This window comes from Astyanax mexicanus, chromosome 14, assembly GCF_023375975.1.
Source record: "Astyanax mexicanus isolate ESR-SI-001 chromosome 14, AstMex3_surface, whole genome shotgun sequence".
Classification (NCBI taxonomy): Eukaryota; Metazoa; Chordata; class Actinopteri; order Characiformes; family Acestrorhamphidae; genus Astyanax; species Astyanax mexicanus.
In genome coordinates, this window is record NC_064421.1 from 33,345,475 (window position 1) to 33,359,842 (window position 14,368).

At 38.2% G+C, this 14,368-nt stretch overlaps 1 protein-coding gene across 19 annotated transcripts in view; it reads left to right on the forward strand.

The window, feature by feature from the left end:
* The window catches only part of birc6 (baculoviral IAP repeat containing 6), a 231,106-nt gene extending 216,940 nt beyond the window's left edge, over nt 1-14,166 (forward strand). For all 19 annotated transcript variants that reach the window (XM_022672703.2, XM_022672707.2, XM_022672695.2 and 16 more), the window contains exons 74-75: nt 10,907-11,041; nt 13,204-14,166. In XM_022672703.2, the coding sequence (XP_022528424.2) occupies nt 10,907-11,041; nt 13,204-13,383 (315 nt within the window). In that variant the 3' untranslated portion in view covers nt 13,384-14,166. The remainder of the gene's footprint in view (nt 1-10,906; nt 11,042-13,203) is intronic.
* The last annotated feature ends 202 nt before the right edge of the window (nt 14,167-14,368 follow it).

The following is a 14,368-nucleotide window of genomic DNA, read 5'->3' on the forward strand; positions in this document are numbered from 1 at the left end:
TTTTCTTTGCGTTATTTGAGGTCTGAAAGCTCTGCATCTTTTTTGTTATTTCAGCCATTTTCCACAAATCATTTTCTCCATATAAATACTCTAAATAAGAAGAAATTTGGGAGAAATGTTTAGTAGTTTATAAAATAATAATCTGAATTACTGAGCCATAACATATTTTAGTATTACATGAGCTCTTCCAATGAAAAACCATATATCAACCATTCACACCTTTATTTTTATTTGTGTTTTTGTCATTAATCAATTGCTGGATCAAAATTCATTGTAAAAAGGCTACAATCCACAGCCTATGTGCAGATAGTAGTAGTACAAATAAAGGATGCCTTGCATACCATTCTTTTCCCTGTGGTTTGCTGAAGGATCTGAATCTGTATCTGTCTTCTGGGCTTGTCAAACTGACCATCCGAGTCAATCACGAGCCCGAGCCCACAGAGCACCTATTACACTTACTGAAATCCAGACTGGAGGCAAGAAGCGGCTGAAACAAGCTGGAACTGAAAATTGCTGCATTACAGGCCTGGCAGAGCATCACCAGGAAAGATACCCAGGGGTCTGGAGCGGTTTGTGGGTCACAATTCAGGCCGTCATTAACTGCACAGGATTTGTAGTTGTTTAAAAAAGGAGGAGGGGCGGGTAGAGGAGGAAAAAAGGCTGTTTTTTATGTGGTTCAACCAGTTTATATAGAGTATAGCTGTAAATTATCCTCATACCTTTTAGACATTAATCAGTTATAAATCCAGTATTAAATGAGCACTTCCAACGAAAAAACATATTAACCTTTCACACCTTTATTTAGAGTCCATGTTTTTAGTAACACTTTACAATAAGGATATATAAATGAACCGTACTCATGACTGAATGTCTCAACTAATTAAAGATTATCAATCATTACAAGTTGTTTTAACTAATGTCTCAATTCATTATTTTGTATATATTTAATTAATTAATTAAAATTTAGTTACATTTCATAATGTCTTAACAGGTGTCAGTTATTAATTAGTTGTAGATGTTGTCGTAGATCCCTAATTGTAAAGTGTTACCTTTTATTAACTACTCTTTAATAAAAACACTTAAAATTAAATTCAATGATTAACATTAACAAAAGGGAGCTTATACTTATAATACTTATCATTTAATTTCACTGAACAGACTGAAGCAGAGCTAAAACTGGAAATAAATTTCCATTTAAAATCGTTTTTCACCCCCGAAATTCTAATTTCCTTTTTTTTCTTCTTTTTCTTCTCCTTTTTTTTTCTTTTTTGTTAGTTTTGTCTGAAATGGATCTCTCTCTGTGGGTAGATGGTGCTCATTCCCCTCATCTTTCATTACTACTAGTGTGGTGTCTGTAAGAATAGGCTTCTGTCAGAGCTGAGTCTCTGCACTTTCCTCCAGTGATGCTGTATCAGTGGTGTAGGTGGTGCAGCAATAAATCATTATTATTGCCCATTACTTCATTACTTTGTAATGGAAAGCTGCAATTAGCTTTTATTTTATTTTATATTTCTGTTCCACCTTAAATGCTGCAGCCTCTGCCGTTTGTTGCACCGTTCAACGGGAAAGTTTGAAACGGGAAAGTTTGCTAGCTAACTAGCTACTAAGACAAACAACTAGAGATTTATTTATGCTTTTTATGAAGATTTATATGAAGAATTTGTAGGTTTCTTTGGTTTTGCATGTTCTGCCATCTTGCCAGTGATTCTTGGAGCCCTTGGTTTGGAGTTTGCCTATGATAAATCTATGTTATAGCCCCAACACTCCTCCTAACATACCCCTCCAGCCTAACAAGAATCGGCTGAGTGGTAGAGCCGAGAGGTGAAATGAAATGGGATTGGGCCTTGGTCTTTACCCTCCTACAGGATTCGTACAGCCATGAAAAAAATGGAAAATAGCAGAATTTTTAAATAGCAATTTCCAGGCTTGGATAAGTTTTCAAAAAATAAAAATACCCAGCAAGATTTGGTAAATCATCGAAATGATTGAGTGTGTTTCCATTAATCAACTGAGAAGAAAAGCTATTAGAGCTAACAAATACATCAGCTCAGAGTTAGTTCAGTATTATAGCCCTACAAAATCACTATAGTTTTAGTTGATTTTAATTTGAGTTAAAGACATGGAAAAGTCATGAAAATGTATTGGTTAAAAAGTGTATGAACCTTGCTTTTAGTGTTGGGGGGCATTGCTAGTTGCTAATGGGCGCAATTGTTATGAGTGGTTTGCGTAATTGGCCTTTCAAATTGGGGATAATAGAATAAAGGAAAAAAGAATGACTTTTTATTAAGTTCATATTCATAATGTTTTAAGAATTCAGAAATCAATGTTTGGTGGAACAACCCTGGTTTTTAATTTAACAGTTTTCATGCATCTTGGCATGACCTCCTCTCCACCAGTCTTGCACACTGCTTTAGGATAGCTTTATGCCACTCCTGATGCAAAATGACTTTTTACTTCTTATTATATTAAAATGTCTAAATTCTTGTGAATGTCTGGATGAATGTAGTGATGAATGTTGGAATGGGTTGATAGTTTGCGAGTGGCCTGCATTCATGGTGATGTGTGTCCAGCACACACGGTAAAGGTCATTTGTCAAGCTGTCTTAATCTGATTACACGGGTTTGTGTGCGCGATGTGTGTTCAGTGACTTTGTGATGTTTACACACTCGCTCTCTCCATGTCCCCTTGTGATGGATGCTCATGCCAAATACCAAAAGTCACACACACACAATGAGACGCTGAGGGGTTATTCTCCCTCTGCTACGTCTCTCTCTGTTTATTTCTCTCTCTCTCTCCTCTTCTCTCTGCATTAATATCTCCTTCCCACCTAATGAAGGACTCTCAGTATGATGTCAGGTCATTTGACCTTCTTCTATCCCTCTCCTACTGTCGTTCTCAGCTGCAGTAAATAAGTCAGGCTATCAGTCGGTCGGTGCTTAACGTTTCTGTGTTACCATTACTGGAGTCGTGTCCGTTTTTCAGGCGTCCTGCTAGCGCCTGAGCATTTTTCACTGGTTCCCTGATCCAGGCGCAAAGCTCAGGCTCAGACAATAGCCTAGAACCCTAAAGACCAATCGCAGGACTGAGCTAAATCCTCAGTCACTGTCAAAGTAAATGTCATCCAGCAGGCCAAAACAAAGCTTTTCCCTGGCTGTGTTCAGCTGCGCTTCACAGTTTGTGTGGATTTGGCTGTACCTTTGTTTGTTCTTGCTGTGATGATGCTGGCCTCCGCTGCCAGCATAAAGCAATAGATTGGATTAGATTGAAAAACTAAATGTAGTCGATCAGCCAGAACATGTTGGATGTCCTGAAATATGAAGTTAGTATCTGTAGTTTTGCGTCGAGCTACGAAGCTATTGTGAATAACAAGTAAGGCAAACAAAAGGCGCTAAGCTAAGCTTAGAGAGATTTTTCACACACTTTAATGCAGTGTGGATCGATGCAAATAATTTCAAAAAACATATATTACATGATAAGCTGTTATTGATCTTATCAGTTTGTGGGTTGCAATTCAGGCTGTAGGAAAAGAGCTGTGGTACCAGATACCAGAGTATAACATGTAAATGAATATCAAACACAGTGTTCTGAGAAGTACTGAACTAGTGCTGGACGATATGGCCAAAATTTATATCACGATATATTCCTTAATTTCGGTCGATATGATATAATTTCGATATCAATAAAAATACTTTGAAGGCCACAGAAAAACTGCTAAGAATCCCTGCAATGGAAATCTGTACACTAATGTCTGAAATTTTAAATTTAAGTCTTTAAAGCCTCCTCTCACAAAAACTGTATAATACTTTATAAATAAAAAATGATCAGAATAAATCAATGCTCACTTTTATTAGCATGTAGCAAAATAAAAACATGACATCCCTATCAAACATAAACCTATAACCTATATACAAATTACCAATATAAATAACTTTACATTACAACAGAGGCAGAGCTTCTTATTCTTTTGTAAACATATTTAACAGATCAAAACAAAAGTGCTTCAACCAGAATAGGGAATACAAAAAGCCTTCATATATATATAAAGGGAACATGATATCCCTGTCAAATAAACAAACCTATATAAACTATAAATAACTTAGATACAACATAAACTACAAAAGTGTTTTAGCCAGAATAAGGAAGATATTGTGAGCGGAGCGCAGCCGAGATCCGCTCGGTTAGGGTCGGTTTCGCTTCATCGCGGGCGGGTTTTAGGTGCGGAGCTGAGATCCGCTCGGTTAGGGTCAGTTTCGTTTCATCGCGGGCGGGTTTTAGGTGTGGGGCTGAGATCCGCTCGTTTAGGGTCGGTTTTGCTTCATCGCGGGTGGGTTTCAGGTGCGGACCGGAGCGGAGCGCAGTCTAGATCCGCTCGGTTTCGCTTCATCACGGGAGATTTTAGGTGCGGAGCGGAGAGGAGGCGACCCAGGTCTAGTCTAGTCTAGCCTAGCCTAGCCTATCTGGCTACGTGCCTGTATGATTGCGTCATCACGCACTGACGTAGCCCGGCTATGTTCAGGGCTGCAGTGAACTGACGCCGCTAAAAAACTTTAATCTTAAACTTTAAACTTTAGTCTTTAAATAATACATATCTATATATCACAAAAATGATATCACCGTTATTGAAACATTTCTTATCGCGATAAATACCGATATCGAAAAATTGTCCAGGCCTATACTGAACCATAGTGTATTTTGGTATTAACTGAGCCTTTCCAACAAAAAACATACATATTTTTTATAAGCAAATAAGCAGTGTTCATGACAGAATGTTTAAACTAATTATTAATTCACACAAGTTTATGACTTGGCCTGTCATGATGAAAAAAAATAGACCAAAAATTATTTTGATAAACAATGTTATTGTAATTTTAAGATCATTAAATGCCACTGATATTACAGTAATAGATCAGCAGCATAACAAAGCAACGATTCCCTTTATATAGTGTCACAGTATTTGAAGCACTGATTGGTCATTTAGCATGACTGGTTAAAATACTGTTTACTGTTATATATGTGAACAAACAAACATACAAATAAACACAATAGACCATATCGCCATTATCAAATATTATTGAGCTCATGTCTATTTATTGCATGATAAGTTGCTAATGTAATTATCTTGACAGGCACATTAATATTAAAATTTTATTAGTATTGATAGATATTTCAAACATTTACTTGCCGACAAAAAAAAAGAACCAAGCAATGCTGGCCAATCTGCTACAATTGTCTGACACTAGCCTCAAGAACTTCTTTAAAATGTTATTTAAGCAATAATACACGAGAAAGTGCTATAACATAGGTTTTGTGCCTATGATCGCAGCACAGCAATGACAATATTACACATTATAGCACCAACCTCATTCCTTCAAACCTTATTGCAATTATACCACAGTTCCGTTATCGCTGTTTACTGAAAGAGTTTGAGTTAAAGAGGACGAGGAAATGCAATCTGTTTGGTTATAAAAAATAAACTCTGCAAGCTAAAATAGTTCCATTGCTGCTCTGTTTGAAGCTGCGCTGTTTGGCTTGTAAGCGCTGCATCATTGCTAGATTACCTGTATGTGGCGGAGTAATACATGGAGAGTTAAGGTTACAGTTACAGTGCGTTACCGGGCTGATCTTGGCACTTGCAGAAAGCCTCTCAGCCAATCAAATGGCAGGGTTGGGACTAACTGTGGTATGATTTGGTTTTATAAGTTTTAAAGAGACGACATCAGCATGTTTGTGTAGTCTCTTTGTAAGTTATAAATGTGTGTATCTGCATTGGTGTCGGCATCAGCAAATATATAGGTGTGATATTGGCATTGAACTAGAATTCTCATACTAGTGCATCTCTAAAAAAAAAAAATGTTGGTCTCTTTGGTTTCTCAGTTTATTATTATTTACAACATTCTCAATCGACATTTAGTAATGTTTAATAATTTCTTATCTAGTGTAAATTGATTAATAAGTAGTTAAGACATTACTTAACCAATAACAGTGTTTATTACTGACCACACAGTTCCCATCTTTGCGGTTTAAACTGCAAAGCATCGCATTTTCAAGTAAAATAATTGCAAACACGTGGTTTCTGACATAATATACTGTTAACTAGAGCTGTATAATAAGACATTTCACAATAAAAACATCTAAAATGCTGCAATAATTCCATTCTTTAGTAACAGCAAGCTTAAATTACATTACCCTGCATCAATATCTTTGTTGTGTCGGAAGTTTTTAACATCGGTCAAGATCAGTTAAGATTTCTGTAGTGTGGACCCAGGCATAACCACCCACCTACACCCGAGTGCACACACACACACACACACACACACACACACACACACTCCCTCACTCTTCTGCTTCCGCATAGTAACTGTCATCTTTCCGGAGAGGAGTGGCTGGAGGCAGAGTTGTAGCTAGATTACATCATGGTGTAGAGCATAGTGTGAGTTGGAGTGTTGGGGGTAGAGGAGATGAAATAATCGACCTGTAGCAGAGCTGAGAAGTCAATCGTCTTTTGTTCTCGTTTGTAGATGCGCTGTGTTATCAGCCTGAGGATTAGCTGAGAACGCTAATGAATGAGTCAGGAGTATTGGTGGGGTTGCTTCAGGTGTTGCTTTTGGTTTTTCTTGTTCTGCTCATCACTTATTGAATAGCGCACCACGGCTCTGCGTGAGAATGCAGTCTGAACTGTTTTGTTTTGTACGTTCTTTCTCCCTTTTATTTTGTACTGTATTGCACTTCAAAGTATCATCAAAATCACAGCAGAGTGACAGGCGTCCTCTGTTCAACACAGCAGCTCCTGACACACTGCAGCCTTGTTTAGGACGTAGGAAAAAGAGCTCATAAAAAAAACGTAGTAGAATGTGTGATGTTATGTGATATTTGAATATTTGGATATATTGCGAATACATTGCTTTCACAGGGGCGCTGAGTGGTCCAGCGATCTAAAGCGCTGCCACTATGAGCGGGAGGTCGCAGGTTCGAATCCCCGCTCATGCAGCTTTTCCATCAAGCTGCCAGTGCCCAGAGGGAGCACAATTGACCCTGTTCCTTCCGGGTGGGTAGATGGCGCTCTCGTCTCTCTCCACATCACTCCTAGAGTGATGTCTGCAGCACAGGACATCTGTGAGCTGATGTATCAGAACTGAGTCCCTGTGCTGTTCTCCGAGCGCGCTGTGATGCTGCTTGGCAATGTTGCATCAGCAGCAGTTTGAAAAGAAGCGATGGCTGACTTCTCGTGTATCGGAGGAAGCATGTGCTAGTTTTTACCCTCCTGGTGTGTTCAGGCATCACTAGTGATAGAGGAAGTCCTAATGAGTGTGTTGGGTAATTGGCGGCTGGGTAAACTGGGGAGAAAATGGGAAATTATAAAATTATATAAAAAAATATATATAATAATACATTGCATTCACTGGGGTACAAGCACTAGTTGCCATCATGGAGCAGGTACAGCTTAAATGTTTGGTAGTACTATTAAACATAATAGTTGTAATATAGTTATAATATTATACTTTTTATTTGATTATAATTTTGTTTCCAATTTTATTCCATCATCTCTCCAATTTCAAAAGAGCAATTACTCTACTCGTAAAGTCGACCCCTGCCTCTTTCCAACCTGCCACTAATGCCTACCCATCGAGTGAGAGTGAGAGAGTGAGAGTGAGAGTGAGAGTGAGAGTGAGAGTGAGAGTGAGAGTGAGAGTGAGAGTGAGAGAGTGAGAGAGTGAGAGAGTGAGAGAGTGAGAGAGTGAGAGTGAGTGAGAGAGAGAGAGAGCGAGCGCGCATGGCCAACTGTGCTCTCTCAGACTCTGGCTGCTGATGTTGATGCAGCATGATCCGGGATTCAAAACAAATAATAATATTATTCTCAACTGCAGAGGCTTCATAAATGACATGAATAAGATTCCGATACAGCATTTTAGTGCTTAAGTACAGTAGTGAAGTACTACTTCTTTATTATAAGTCAGGGAAACTTATAGTAAGTACAAGGGGTGTCACGTTTCTCTAAATCCTCTATTCATTTCCGATTTTAGGATCACGATTCGATTTTCTTTTTTTTTTTTTTACAGCAGAGAGGCCTATGCCAGTTTTAGATTAGTCTATGGTCAGTCATTGGTTTGATCAAATTTGCAATATCTTATTTCAAAAGGTGGGCTTGGTATAAGTGATGCAAGTGATACAAGTGATCTGTAATACACCACATTAGGCACTAATGGTCAAAATTAAATAATTTAATTAAGATATTTATGTAATGCCATCTAGTGGCTTTTTTTGGTAGCAGCAGTGTGCACTAAAACACTAAAACAGCAATGTGCAACATAACAAAAATAAATAAATAAAAAATACCGGAACAGTCATGTACAAAATAATAGAACAATTAGAGCCTTAACAAACTGAACTCTATCCTACTATAACAGTTAAACATGAAAAATAAGACTCGGTCCCTGAGAATGACAAGTTTTTTTCTTTAACAAAGATATATTATTAACTTTATCTGAGAGAAAATTTTAAAGTTTTTCTTTAAGAAGAAGGAGAATGCTTCTCTTCGAGCAGTCACAATGTCCGTGATGTCGGCTACAGTGTGCTGCGCCATTTGCGTAGCGCGAGTGCTTGCGTAGCTTAGAGAGAGGGATCGTCAATCCTCTTTTTGACTTTGAGGTTCGAGACCATGACATAATTTTGATCGATTTTGATGAAATATCGAAATCGTGACACCCCTAGTAAGTACAGTATTTTATGGACGACAAGGCCCATTTTAAACAACAATAGTAAGAAAAAAGGGTGTCGCCATGTTTCCTGTCTAATACGTAAACTAAGAGAAGCCCCTTATTGTAATCCTTAAAAAAGTAAAACAAGCACTGGATGTTAATCTACACATATTTACCTCCTAAAAACTGCTTATTTGGATGATTAACTTCTTTATAACGCTGTGCTTTAGCAGAGTAGCTTTACTGCTCTTACAACCTGACTGGTAAAATTCATACATAAGGCGCACTGTCGATTTTTGGAAAAATGTAAAGATTTTAAGTGCACCTTATACTTCAAAAAAATCTGATCTATTTTTTATCCTTCATTCTATTCAGCTAGGGGATTCACGGTATGTGTCCGCTAGCACTTTAGCCTCAATACATCCTAAGTTGAGTTTATCAGAACTTAACTTTATGCAAATAAAGACTACCACGCTGCATCCAGCCAATCAGGAAAGTGTAGGTTGGGACAGCGCACACATATGACCATCACACACACGCCTTTCAGACAATGAAAATGACATGATTAGAAATCAAATAAAATTATGGCCACCTACTTTAAGACTCTTTTACTGACTCATTAGAATTTAAAAATGTTCCACACGTGTCCACGTGGCTAGTCGGGAGGTCCAGCACGGTGAAATGCGTTGTAGAAAAGTGCCAGAGGCCAAAAAAAAGCTCTTTATTGATTATTTAAACTTCTAAGCTTCAGGATCTTCTCTGGGGATTCTGAACGCAGTGTTTTAAATGTTCTACCATCTCAGCTGCGCTCTCGCACAGAGACTGAAAGATTAGATAAGCTCATACTGATGCAGCTCTCGCACATAGAACACTGAGATTGCGTCATACACGGCCTTCAGCGAGATGTGTTGAATGGACGAGCAGGTTGAGTGTAACCTTGTCAATAACTGAGGCACTTCAACTTGCACTTGATATTAAATAGAGAAGACCAAACTACACGAGACAAGATGAGATTATTCACTGTGCTTGTGTTGCAATCACAGAGGAAATTTGGCTTTGTGCAGTGAACACACGCTTAAATACACACACACATTTAGCACACATACCCCTAGCAGTGGGCAGCTATAAGGCCTTGTTCAACAGCCCATTATATCATGTTCTTTCTTTGCTTTACTAAAAAGGAAAAACAGTCAAGACTAGGTGTTCCTACAAAGCAATATGTTTGAGCTTTGTGTAAACCTTCTTTCTTTTGGAAAACATGTATATCAGAAACACCAGGACAGGTTTATACTAGTGCTGTGGGTCCGGACCCAAAAGTGGGTTGGGGGCACGTTCTGGGCGTAAAAAAAAAGCTTGTAAAAAAAAAAAAAGTAAATAAATAAATATCCTTAAAAACTATTAATGCTTATCTAATTTTGTACTTGTCTTTTATAGTGGGGGGGAAAGAGAGAGTTTACTTGTGAATGCAGAGATATGCAGAGAAGTGAACTATATACTTTTGTGGCTTTATTTATTTTGTGCAGTTTTAATATTACATTTTACTGTAGTAACTTTTATACATGTATTTAAACAAAAATTGCTTTTAAATTCAGTTTGCATGCATATTTGTTTAAATCGATTTTTGAAGGCTTTTTTTTTAAGACGTTAGTTTGTTTTGTGTGCGTAAAAGTGGGTCAGGCATCTCAAAAATTAGAATATCATTGAAAAGATACTGATCAGTAAATCAGTTCAAAATGTGAAATGAGAGACAGAGTGATCTATTTTAAGAGTTTATTTCTTTCATTGTTGATTATGACCAATGAAACCCCGAAAATAAGTGTCTCCAGAAAATTAGAATATTATATAAGAACAATTGGCAGTGTGGGCAGTGTGCCAAGTCCTACTGGAAAATTAAATCCACACCTCCATAAAGGTTGTCAGCAGAGAGAAGCATTAAGTGCTGTAAGTTATGTAAAAGCTGCAAGAGTTTGGATTTAAGCAGATAACATGCCTCTCCAAACCATCATTACAACCATCATTGAGATGGTCAGTGATAGATACCCATCAGATGCCTTCTTTTTCCCTCTCAAAAGATAAGAATGAATGCATCAAAAGTTCATGAAAATCTGTAATCTCTAACTGATTTAAGCAGAATCAGATCGGCACTCTGAGTATAAATGTGTGTGTTTTTATAACACTGATGTTCTGTGTGTGTTTTTTTTTTTGTGCAGGTGATTCATAAGCACTTCTATCTGAAGCGGGTGGAGATCATGGCTCAGTGTGAGGAGTGGATCTCTGACATTCAGCAGTACAGCAGCGACAAGAGGGTAGGACGCACCATGTCTCACCACGCAGCAGCACTCAAGGTAACACCCACCCACACAAAACTTAAATAATCCTAAATCCAGTGTGAATCTATGAAATATTTTTGTATTGTTATTTAATTATCGATTTTTATATTTTAAAAAATTATAATTCTTTCTTTTTTATTTATTCTACTCAGTTTCTTGATAAGTTGGCATGCTTGCTTGTTTTAAGCTCTTTTTCTTTGACAAAAAACTAAATTAACGGTTAGCTAACGTTACCAGGGAGAGAACTAAGATTAGCGGTGAGCTAGCAAACATACTAACTTTAGCAGTGAGCTAGCTAACATACTAACTTTAGCAGTGAGCTAGCTAACATACTAACTTTAGCATAGAGCTAGCAAACATACTAACTTTAGCAGTGAGCTAGCTAACATACTAACTTTAGCATAGAGCTAGCAAACATACTAACTTTAGCAGTGAGCTAGCAAACATACTAACTTTAGCAGTGAGCTAGCTAACATACTAACCTTAGCAATGAGCTAGCTAACATACTAACTTTAGCAGTGAGCTAGCTAACAGACTAACTTTAGCAGTGAGCTAGCAAACAGACTAACTTTAGCAGTGAGCTAGCTAACAGACTAACTTTAGCAGTGAGCTAGCAAACATACTAACTTTAGCAGTGAGCTAGCTAACAGACTAACTTTAGCAGTGAGCTAGCAAACATACTAACTTTAGCAGTGAGCTAGCTAACATACTAACTTTAGCAGTGAGCTAGCTAACATACTAATTTTGGATTAATGGAGAGCTAGCTAACATTACTAAAATAATAACATTAGTGGCGAGTTACCTATGTTACTTGGGAGAGAAATAAGATTAGTGGAGAGCTAGCTAACATACTAACTTTAGCAGTGAGCTAGATAACATACTAACTTTAGCAGTGAGCTAGCTAACATACTAACTTTAGCAGTGAGCTAGCTAACATACTAACTTTAGCAGTGAGCTAGCTAACATACTAATTTTAGCAGTGAGCTAGCTAACACTAACTTTAGCAGTGAGTTAGCTAACATACTAACTTTAGCAGTGAGCTAGCTAACATACTAACTTTAGCAGTGAGCTAGCTAACAGACTAACTTTAGCAGTGAGCTAGCAAACATACTAACTTTAGCAGTGAGCTAGCTAACATACTAATTTTAGCAGTGAGCTAGCTAACACTAACTTTAGCAGTGAGCTAGCTAACAGACTAACTTTAGCAGTGAGCTAGCAAACATACTAACTTTAGCAGTGAGCTAGCTAACATACTAACCTTAGCAGTGAGCTAGCTAACATACTAACTTTAGCAGTGAGCTAGCTAACAGACTAACTTTAGCAGTGAGCTAGCTAACAGACTAACTTTAGCAGTGAGCTAGCAAACATACTAACTTTAGCAGTGAGCTAGCAAACATACTAACTTTAGCAGTGAGCTAGCTAACATACTAACTTTAGCAGTGAGCTAGCTAACATACTAATTTTGGATTAATGGAGAGCTAGCTAACATTACTAAAATAATAACATTAGTGGCGAGTTACCTATGTTACTTGGGAGAGAAATAAGATTAGTGGAGAGCTAGCTAACATACTAACTTTAGCAGTGAGCTAGATAACATACTAACTTTAGCAGTGAGCTAGCTAACATACTAACTTTAGCAGTGAGCTAGCTAACATACTAACTTTAGCAGTGAGCTAGCTAACATACTAATTTTAGCAGTGAGCTAGCTAACACTAACTTTAGCAGTGAGTTAGCTAACATACTAACTTTAGCAGTGAGCTAGCTAACATACTAACTTTAGCAGTGAGCTAGCTAACATACTAACTTTAGCAGTGAGCTAGCTAACATACCAACTTTAGCAGTGAGCTAGCTAACATACTAATTTTAGCAGTGAGCTTGCTAACATACCAACTTTAGCAGTGAGCTAGCTAACATACTAATTTTAGCAGTGAGCTTGCTAACATACTAACTTTAGCAGTGAGCTAGCTAACAGACTAACTTTAGCAGTGAGCTAGCTAACAGACTAACTTTAGCAACTGCAATTCTCAAGCATTTCAGTAAAAAAAAAAGTATTTTCTACCAAAGAAATCATGACTATATTTTTATTTTGAGTAAAATCGTATTGAAGCACTAAATCTGACTTTTAAAATGGTGCAAGAACCCTGATTTTTAGCGTTTGTGTTTGTGTGTTTGTGCAGAGGCACACGGCCCAGCTGAGGGAGGAGCTACTGAAGCTGCCCTGTCCAGAAGGCCTGGAGCCGGACGGAGAGGAGTTTTCAGAGAAGAGCGCCGCCCTGCTGGTGAAGGAGCTGCCCGAGCAGGAGGCGGAGAAGCAGAGCGACAGTCCCGACGCTCACTGCAGCGACGGACAGCTATGAGAACACCCCTCCCAGCCCTAGCCACGCCTCTGTACGACTATCCGCTCCAATCAAATGGACTCGACGGCTTCAGCGACGAGGCCGCCACTTTGTCAATATTATATTTGTATGTAAAAAAAAAAAAATGGATTTATGTAACAGCAAGAAAAACGAAAAATACAAACACAGGAAATCCACCGAAAACAGAACCGCATACAAAAAAGAGGCGAAACCCCGGAACTGTGTGATGCCCTTCTGAGAAAAAAACAAAACAAACGAAACGAAAGCGTGGACAGCAAACACACGACGATTTTATTTACCTGTAAAAGAGTGTAAACCTTTTGTGCTTTTTTTCCCAATTGTGAAATAACCACTGATTGCTATGTTATTAAACTTGTTTATGTATACATAATTACAGAGGAAATCACAGTATATATGAGGGAGCTGCCTTTAGAGAAGAATGTTTACTGAATGTTTTTCCCTTTTTTTCTTTCTTTTCTCAGCTGTTAGCGCAAAGGACAGTTGTAACGAAGAATATATTGGTCGTTCTTTAAGGAAACTATTTAAGAGCAAACCCACACACACGCACACACACACATGCACACTCACACACACACATGCACACTCACACACACACACACATGCACACGCACTCACACACACAGACACACACACACACACACACACACACACATGTATACTCCCCAAACTCAAGGAAGCCTCCGATTATCTGATGATACTTGCTTCTTTGATTTCTACGAAACTCCTGTAAACTTCAATAAAGGCTGCAATGGAGATTCTTAACCACCATGTTTCCTGGATACTGTTGTAAAGGCTTGTGTTGCTGTGGGTGTGTGTTTGTGTGTGTGTGTGTTGCTGTGAATGTGGGTGTGGTACGGTGTGTGTTGGTTGTGTTTGTGTGCTATTGTGTGGGGTGTGTTCTTATGTGGTGTGTTCTTGTGTGTGCTAGTGCTGGGCGATATAGAAAAAATCATATATCACGATA